General features: G+C 37.9%; 3 protein-coding genes across 3 annotated transcripts in view; all 3 read left to right on the top strand.

The window, feature by feature from the left end:
* The window catches only part of LOC119596246 (mitochondrial inner membrane protease subunit 2-like), a 5,969-nt gene extending 5,856 nt beyond the window's left edge, over positions 1 to 113 (top strand). Inside the window, exon 2 of the mRNA XM_037945412.1 lies at positions 1 to 113. This exon is cut by the window's left edge and continues 429 nt beyond it. Coding sequence (XP_037801340.1) covers positions 1 to 113 — 113 coding nt within the window.
* LOC119596092 (KICSTOR complex protein ITFG2-like) overlaps positions 1 to 2,273 on the top strand; it is an 8,139-nt gene extending 5,866 nt beyond the window's left edge. Inside the window, exons 2-3 of the mRNA XM_037945226.1 lie at positions 1 to 1,456; positions 1,763 to 2,273. The exon at positions 1 to 1,456 is cut by the window's left edge and continues 490 nt beyond it. Coding sequence (XP_037801154.1) covers positions 185 to 1,456; positions 1,763 to 1,972 — 1,482 coding nt within the window. The 5' untranslated portion in view covers positions 1 to 184 and the 3' untranslated portion in view covers positions 1,973 to 2,273. The remainder of the gene's footprint in view (positions 1,457 to 1,762) is intronic.
* A 3,242-nt stretch (positions 2,274 to 5,515) lies between these two features.
* Positions 5,516 to 8,065, top strand: LOC119596093. Its single transcript, XM_037945227.1, has 3 exons — positions 5,516 to 5,540; positions 6,027 to 6,175; positions 6,591 to 8,065. Exons 2-3 carry the CDS (start codon positions 6,078 to 6,080, stop codon positions 6,826 to 6,828), a joined length of 336 nt encoding a protein of 111 aa, XP_037801155.1. The 5' UTR covers positions 5,516 to 5,540; positions 6,027 to 6,077; the 3' UTR covers positions 6,829 to 8,065.
* Positions 8,066 to 9,195: the final 1,130 nt, after the last annotated feature.

The raw sequence follows: 9,195 nt of genomic DNA, 5'->3' as shown, positions 1-9,195 counted from the left end.
CTGAGCGTTGGCAGAAGTTGGAGAACACTTTGCCTGAGGACAGAGTGCCCTTGAACCTCCGTGGTGTATTAGTAGATCAGGAAGAGCTTGTAGATGTAGATATAGATGAGTGAAGTGCAAAAAATAAAGCAATCCCATTGTTAGATATCTTTTTTGATAGAAAGGACTACTGATAGAAGTTACAATGAGAGTTGCTTCATTTGTCAACCACTTGGAATTTGAGTTTGAAGGAAATATCAACAAGAATGCCATCTGCCTTGGTGATGTAGACAATGATGGGCAGAATGAGTTGGTGGTTGGGAATGAAAATGGCTTGCTTGCCATTTTTAAGGGAGAAAACTCCAAACCTGTCCGTGTTGGAAATGATCTTGGCATGATATCAGCCGTTGCAGTTGGTGACTTGTTCAATTCAGGAAGAAATGTTCTGGTGGTTGTGACGGGTTGTGGCTACTGTTACATCTATGACTTTGAGGATGATCACTTAGGGGAATCTCCTGAGAAGAAGATTTTGCAGCCTATTCATGCCCAAAGGATACCAGCTAATGTGAAAGTCATGCTGATAGGTGATGTCAATGGGGATGGATTCTCAGAGATGGTGGTTGCCCTCACTGACCGTGTTGTGCGCACCTACCGTTGGGTCAATTGTGGGGATGTTGTTGGTGGCAAACCATATGGTAAGCTTATTGGACTTAATAAATGGGAATTAGCTGATCAGATTGGGAGCATAACATTTAATAACTGTCCTGATGGAACACCTTCACTCTTGGTAGCACAACCAGGAGGTACCTATTTTACTCTGAGAGTACAGCCAGTTGGCCAGTATAATGAGATGGATCCTTTTGATGAGAACATGCCAGAATTGTTGACTAAAATGTCGCTTGATTATGAACCACTAGCATCAGCTAGACTGCGCAACCCAAACATCCACACAGAAATATGTGGAAACATAAGACTCGGCAAGATGAGACCCAGTTCGTACGGCAGTGAGGGGGACATGCCCGACCATGTAAAGGCAGTTCGATCTAACAGTGATGGTGGGGAGGTTACAACTTATGAGATCTCGAGCAACTTTGGGTCCAGCCAGGCAAGGTCTAGCACAGACACAGATGAGGGTTCAGCTTATGAAATGTGCTGCAACATTCGATCGGGCCGGGCAGAGTCTGGGAGCGATGCAGATGGTGCTGCAGGAGAGACCTTTGGCTATGCTTTAGCTACCTTGGATGGGACATTAACACTTCTAAACAATGGGAAGATCCAGTGGAATTTACAAGTGGATCATCAACTTTTTGCAGTCTGTAAACTTGATGTCACAGGAAATGGAAGGGATGAAGTCATTGCCTGTGCATGGGATGGAAACACTTACATTGTATGTCATAACACAGACTGTGTTAGATATACTTTTCCTGAACCTGTAAATGCATTTGTAGCTGGTCACTATGGCCTTCATGGAAAACAGGTGAGTCTATAACATTTTTTGATATTTTTTCTTTTTTTGTTCTTTTTCTTTTTATTTTTTTTAGCTACTTAAATATTTGAAATAACAGATATTCTCCAGAAATCTCTCTTGTATTATAAAAAAAGAGTCCATGAATCCATTTTCATTGTTACAGATTAGGGATAATACAAGATGGTTTTTTTTCTGGTAAATAATAGTTTAAACAGATTATGCCAAGAAGAGGAGGGATGGGGGGTGGGGGTGAGTGAAAAGAAAAGGGAAAGTGAGGATAAACAGTTTAATACTTTCATTTGCTTCCTCCCTCAGGTACCATGCTTAGTATATGCAACCTTTAACAACCGCATATATCTCTACCACGACATCACACTGCCCCACATTGTGACCAGAACCATTGTGGAAGTGTTGAAAAAGGAGCCAAAGTACCACCAGCTCCTGGAAAAGCTGAACATCAGTGCTCAAGACACTGCAAAACTTAAAGAACTCAACCATTTTCTTTTGTATGGAAGATTGCAATAAGCTGAACTCTTAGTTTGTTTAAAGAGCTTGCTCGCAAAAGGACACTTTGTATGTCTGTGGAGGACCAGAAATGAGAATCAGTATTTTCTTACAGTATGCTATGCTGTAACAGTAAGGAAATGTTTTTGCTGTCTTATTGTGAAGCTCCTTTGTTTTATGCAAGGATGAGTTTCTCAGGGTTAGATTGTTGATCTGTTAATTCCTTTGATAATTCTTATGGATATTTTTTGTGGTTTGCATTAACTACTGAACTTGAATTTTTGTAAAAGAAACATGAAAATAGATACATCTAAAACTATGATTGTGATTTTTCTTCAGCCAATGAATCTTCTCTGAGTAGATGATACAGAATATGACTGCCCTGCCGTTTTGGGTGAAATTTTGGGTTGAAAACTTCTCTTCTTTTGTCTTTTTTCTTGTCTCTTTTTTTTTTTTCTCTCTCTCTTTCATTGGCTCCAGCTCCTCCCTCTTCTTCTTCTTCTTCTTCTTCTTCTTCTTCCTCTTCTTCTTCCTCTTCTTCTTCCTCTTCTTCTTCCTCTTCTTCTTCCTCCTCCTCCTCCTCCTCCTCCTCCTCCTCCTCCTCCTCCTCCTCCTCCTCCTCCTCCTCCTCCTCCTCCTCCTCCTCCTCCTCCTCCTCCTCCTCCTCCTCCTCCTCCTCCTCCTCCCTTGAATTCAGTTTTATTCTATTCTTTAAACAGAAATATTAATGTGTGGGGTGCCTTTTATGTTTTATGAATAACAAATCTTCAGACATCAGGGGATGCTCCTACCCATAGTACAAGCACACTCTGTGATGTCACCAAAATATTTGCTCAGCCATCATGTTGGTAGTTAATCCATGTCACTTATGTAGCATAAGATGTGCTTAAAAAGCTGTTTTCTTACAATAGATTATCATAGTCAATAAAGAGTACTTGTACGTGCAATTTTGGTTTCCCAAATCATACTGAACAAATTTTTAAGTTAGTCGTCAGATTATACAACAGAAACTAACCATTTGTATTTACAATAAGCCCCAGCATTTGCTTTTGGAAAACACACACATGTACACAGGTGTTTGCAATTATTATCTATTTAAAGATAAAATATACACAGCTTTCCATGTGGTCATTTGGCGCAGGATGGTGACCTCTGGCAACACTTTATGTGCTTGACTATACACTGTTGTAAGTCTGTTAATCATGCTTGTATGAAGGAAGCCTAATAATATCCAAGGCATGTAGCTTTGAGAAATACCCTAGTAGGATTTGATTTGAATATGATCAAGAATTGAGTATAATATTTTAATCTTAAAGTTTAACAAGTAATAAATTCAGTTTTGAACTAAGAAAAGAGGAAAAAGAATCCACACTTGAGTAAACCACAACAAAAGATGTAAGAAGGTAAAACAGCCATGGCAAGGAAAAATTCATTCATTGATGAAATGACATATTAACTAGGCTGCTTTTTTCTGTTTTACATATTGTTCCTGCATACTAGGTAATACTGGTAATTAATATGGTGATAATAAATATACTAAGAAAGATACTGACCATACTACAGAAGGCACACAAATATAAAACAAGCTATATTTGAGCATATACAAAGACAAAGCACACAGCTGGGGGTATATGCTTTATAAAGAAATATGTTCTAAAGAGGTGGAAAAGCAAAGGAATGGAAATATTTCATGCATATTATTCATTAGTGTTACCATAGTCACCATTGTTAGTAGTAGTAGTAGTAGGCATAGCAGTAGAAGAGAGGTGCTAGAAGTATTACAAAAAGGGACCTTCATGATATTACAAATACTTCATGACATTGGAATTGCATAAAAAAAATGCATCTTTCTTGCTTATAGTAAAGACCTTCATTGACTTTATTTCCTCAATATGTGAAATATATCAAGCCTCCTTGAAGAAAAACAAATATAGGAGAAGAGAAGAGTAAGGGAATGGCAGAATCAGAAGACCTACTAGAGATCGGAGAGCATCCTCCTGGCCACCCAGAAAGCACATCTACTTCTTTTCATATATATATTTATACATAGATCAACATTTGTAACCAGTGAATGAATTGATAAAGACACATGCAGTTATGCATAAATCAGATAAAGTAAAAAGCATCAGAGTGATGAAATAAATATTTGTTCATAGCTTCTCATGATTTTGGGCCGTTTTTAGGATTCTGATAATAAAGAGCATAATTAGAATTGATAAGCACGCAACTAGAGAAGTGATTTGATTTGTAAATTATGTTTAATTCACTTGAATATATTTGATAAAAATAGCAAGGTATAATAAAAAAATCATAGTAAATTTAGATATGGCATAAATACTAAATAATTAGCCTAGGTCATAGTAGAGTTCATGCTGTTTTATGTGTACTTCTTATGCTTATGTTGTCTTATGTTTAGCATCATAAAGAATATCATTTTTATTTTCACTTGCAGAGCTTGATGGAAACTTTGTTAGCAAAGGTATTGGAATCCTGTGTCAAGGTCTTGGAGTCTATCAGCAGTTATTTAAAAGGTATGTGTCTGAATACCATTTGAGTTGTCAGAAACAATCACATTCTCATTATGTGAATTTGACATGAATTCATGTTCTTTAGAAATATTTACATTTGCTAATAGATGCAGGAAAACAGGCAAACACTTTGTAGTAGAGAAAGAGGAGATGGGAGTAGAAGATTGCGAGTAAAAGGCGTCAGAAGAGATTTAGGGAGAGAAGATGAAGTAGAGGGAGGGAGGGGAAGTCATATACGGCCAATGAAGGAAATCAGGATTGATAAAAATAGACAAAAAGAGGGAAAAGAAAGTGCGAGATTTTCATGGCTTACCTCCAGCTGTATCATCATAACCAGCATTGTTATTTAGGAGCTCAGTAAGACGGAAGAGTAATCACTGAATTTATTTGTGTGTTATTTTCAGGAGTGGATTAGCAGACAGAGAGGCTCTGAACCACTTCATCAGTAAGAGCAGCAGAGATGTTAAGAATACCGCAGAGAACCTTATGGAGATTGAGGTTTGTTGAAATAAGTGTTCTAGTGAATTTTTGTTTGTATTCATAACATAAAAACAATGCTACCCAAAAGAGCTTAAAAGTCTGTTAATAAAAACTGTTTTTTTAAGTGTATTCTTGAGCTACAGTGTAGAAAAATAATTCATATGATGATCTTTTATAATATGATGGTGTTGTTAATGTAACAATTTAAGGAGTGCATAGACTTTTCTGCTATTAAAACAATTTATTAAAATACTTCCTGAACCATTACCTTCACTAACACATCCAGCTATGATCATTATCCTCAAAATCCACCACAGGATGAATGGACCAACTTCCTTAGGCAACTGGAAGCCAGGGAAGGTGAGAGAAAATCTGTTGTAAAGCCAGAGGTTGGTGATGCAGCTCCCAGAGACGTAATTCTCCATCGAGTGCCTGATTCAGTGCATGACAGGCTTGGGGCAGAAGTCACATTACATGACCTCCTCCCAATGCTACCCCAGGAGAGGACTCTGCTTGTGCTAAATAGGCACTTTGCCTGACTTCCATGACGCATCCACGTGGCCCAGCTGGCAGAGAGACAAGTGAGTGTTTTGCAGAGGGATGAAAATCAAAATTACAAATGTGTGTACAGAAATTTGGTGAGAGTTTTCTTGAATTTAAGTTATTATTTTTGTCTTATTCATTTATTTATTCATCTGTTGATACCATGCCAGGATTATTACTGATTGTTTTATTGCTAGCTGTTGTTTTATTGTCATTTTTAAAATGCATAGAAAGGCACAGGGTATACAATAACTATGCACTAGCAGCAGAATACAGCCTAGGTCTAATTTGGTAAAGGTATGAATGATAATGAATATCTTCACAATACAAGAGATATATTTGACCAGTTCCGATTGTGTCTTCGTGAGAAATACATGTAGTTCTGACGAAGACACAATCGAAACTGGTCAAATACATCTCTTGTATTGTGAAGATATTCATTATCATTCATACCTTTTCTACATCTGTCAATATGAATACAGCCTAGGTTTGATTTGGTGTTATCTCTTTTTTTCACCGAACAGGGTGAACTCGCTGCTGCTGGTTGCAATGTGGTGGTATTAACATTCGGGGAGATGTCAGGTGCAAGGAGATGGCTGGAGGAAACTCACTGTCCTTTCCCATACTTCACTGAACCAACTCTTTCCGTGTACCAGAAACTTGGGTTGAAAAGGTAATATATTGAGACCATTCTGTGCTAGGAGCGGATAATTTAGTATGGTAAGGAAACTGCAAGAGAGTAAAGGATTTATCTGAAGGAATTAGCATGTTCACAGGGATGGTGAATTAGTATGATTTCACAATCAGAGTAAAATATTGTTGACTAATTTTGGATAATATTGAAGGTTGAGATGATATTATTAATTAAAAAGTATTTCAGTCTGTTATCATTTATAATTCTTTTCATTTACTGACTAAAGCACGGTTTGTTTTTCCTTTTAATATTTTGTTTGCCAGATAGAATTTTCATGATCAAAACTAGATAGTAGTCAAAGCACTTTATGTACCCTGTAGTTATATCCATGCAATGATGACAAATATAGCAATTTTTATATCTATGTATGATATCTTGTGTTTTCTTCAAACAGGTCCATTGTGTCTGTCTGGAACCCAGCAGCCCTAGGTTTTTATGGTGCTCAGATGGCCAAGGGGACACCACTACCAAAGGCATATGCGGACATTGAGGATGACCCACACCAAATGGGCGGGGACTTCATTGTGGACAGACACGCAAAACTTGAATTTATATATCATAGTAAAGTGCCAAGTGACAGGCCTTCTGTAGATCTCATTCTTGCATCTTTGAAGAGAATGAGTCAGCCTTAAAGAGTGCCTCTCCCTGCTTGGATATACACCAGTTTATATATTTTGTGATGTCTATGCAGAGACTCTATATGGGAACAGTTTTGGCTATTGTATACTATAGTCCACCATATCCAATGATTATTGTCATTGAAGCAATACACTCTTGATTATTAAAAGTAAAAATACATACCAAAACACAGAGGAACAACAGAAAATACATTCCATTTTAGATAACATTCCACAAATCCAACTTGCAGCCATGGGACTTTTATTTCTTTATTTATCATTTATTTGTAAGGCAAATAATTTCATTGGTTGTGAACTTCTTTAGGTTTAAGAGCTGGTGATGCATTTTGTGTTGATTAAACTAGTCTCTCTGTATTATAGAAAATTTGTTGCAAAGTTTTAAGTTGCAACATATGTATTCAATCTTTCAGTCACAAATAAGCACATATAAAAATTTAGAAATATATATTTTTCCAACGTAAGTAAGCATGAATATATACATTTATATATTTGATACATGACAGTTAACTGTAAAGTGAAATATTTACTCTTGCTCACAGTGTTGAATTATTTTTGTGATGTGAATATAAATAGTGAGAGTAAGAACCCAGATAGAGTTGTAACATAAAAATTTAAATTATTGGTCTGTACTCGGGTCTTTTTTTAAAGGTCAGTAAAGAAAAAACAAATTTGTAGTTTGGTTATCAAGAACTTGTAAGTGATTATTTGCATTTTTCTTTTTCTTTTTATCTAAGACTTATAGGAAGTAAAGTATGATGTGGACTAGGATACAGTTTATCTCTTGCATTTCTGTGTATTTGTCTTTGGGATGCAGCCTTAGTTGCTACATGTAAGACTTGGTATTTTATTTCTACCATAAAACAGCCATTGGAATAAAACACATTATTTGGTTCCTGGAGTAATTTAATATTCTGGACCAATGGAAAGGTAGTGGTACAGAGAGCTGGCACTAATGTTGTTATGTTTAGAAAAAAAAGTCTCTCTATTCTGATGCACTGAAAATTTTTCTCTCCATTCTGCACTTTCTAAAGTAGGTTTGGTAATCTCTCTTGAACAGCAATACAGTATGAAGGATTGAGTGAAAACTTTTTGTGGCTCAAGCTGGAAAAATAGAGTGATTGCTGTTTAAAAGAGTATTACTTTTCCTTTTTAACCCCCTTTTTGGGGGCTTTTGTTGCTATCATGGATTGTTATGTTTTTAAATAATATTAAATATATATTATACATGATGCTTGATAGTTTCAATACCTACAAGGTTCATTTAGGGTTTGCTCTTGGGAAATCTTTCAATATATATATATATTTTTGCCTTCTTTTCTTCCTTCATTCCCTCCTTTCTTTCTTTCCATCTCTCCTGCCTTCCTTCCTCCCTTTCAATGTTTTTTCCCATCTTCTTCCTTCCTCCTTTTGTTCTTTCCTTCCTTCACTCTCTCACTCACTCACTCACTCACTCACACACACACACACACACACACACACACACACACACACACACACACACACACACACACACACACACACACACACACACACACACACACCACTCACTCACTCACTCACTCACTCACTCACTCACTCACTCACTCACTCACTCACTCACTCACTCACTCACTAACTAACTCACTCACTCACTCACTCACTCACTCCTCACCCCTTGCCCCTTGCCCCTTGCCCCTTGCCCCTTGCCTCTTGCCTCTTGCCTCTTGCCTCTCACCCTCTGCCTCTCACCCTCTGCCTCTCACCCTCTGCCTCTCCTCCCTCTGCTTCTCCTCCTCCTGCCTCTCCCTTCTCTGTCTTTTCCCCCTCTGACTCCCTTCCTCTCTCTCTCGCTCTCATTCTTTCTCTCTGTCTGATGTTATGCTTGATTCCACCAACTTTCTCACACTAAACTAACTGTCCCATGATCCCTGCCTCCTACCTTTGTTGCTTCTCTATGTTTACTTACTCCTTTCTCCATTCGCATGAATACCCTCCTCTTCCATTCCCTGTTTTCCCATTTCCGACCTCTTCCATTTTCTGTCCATTCTGTTCCTCCAAGCTTATATCTTACCCCCATGGAAGATGTTGGAAGACGGCTCTTGCCCGCTTACATATTGGCCACACCCAACTGACACACTCCTAACTGATGTCACATTCTGATCCACCCCTATGTTCCCTATGCAATGTCCCTCTTTCAGTTCCACACATTCTGTTGTCCTGTCCATGCTTTGCTGCAGCCGTATCTCTGCTTTCCCCCACCTATCCTCCCTTCACCAACCTCCCAACCTATCAGACATCCTTACAGAATCTCACACTTTCTGCTTTGACAACCTGTTCTTCTTCCTCAGATGCATACATGTCCTTCACTTGATCTAATCCCCT

This window comes from Penaeus monodon, chromosome 37, assembly GCF_015228065.2.
Source record: "Penaeus monodon isolate SGIC_2016 chromosome 37, NSTDA_Pmon_1, whole genome shotgun sequence".
In the NCBI taxonomy this organism is placed as follows: domain Eukaryota; kingdom Metazoa; phylum Arthropoda; class Malacostraca; order Decapoda; family Penaeidae; genus Penaeus; species Penaeus monodon.
This window is presented reverse-complemented; position numbering and strand designations above follow the sequence as displayed.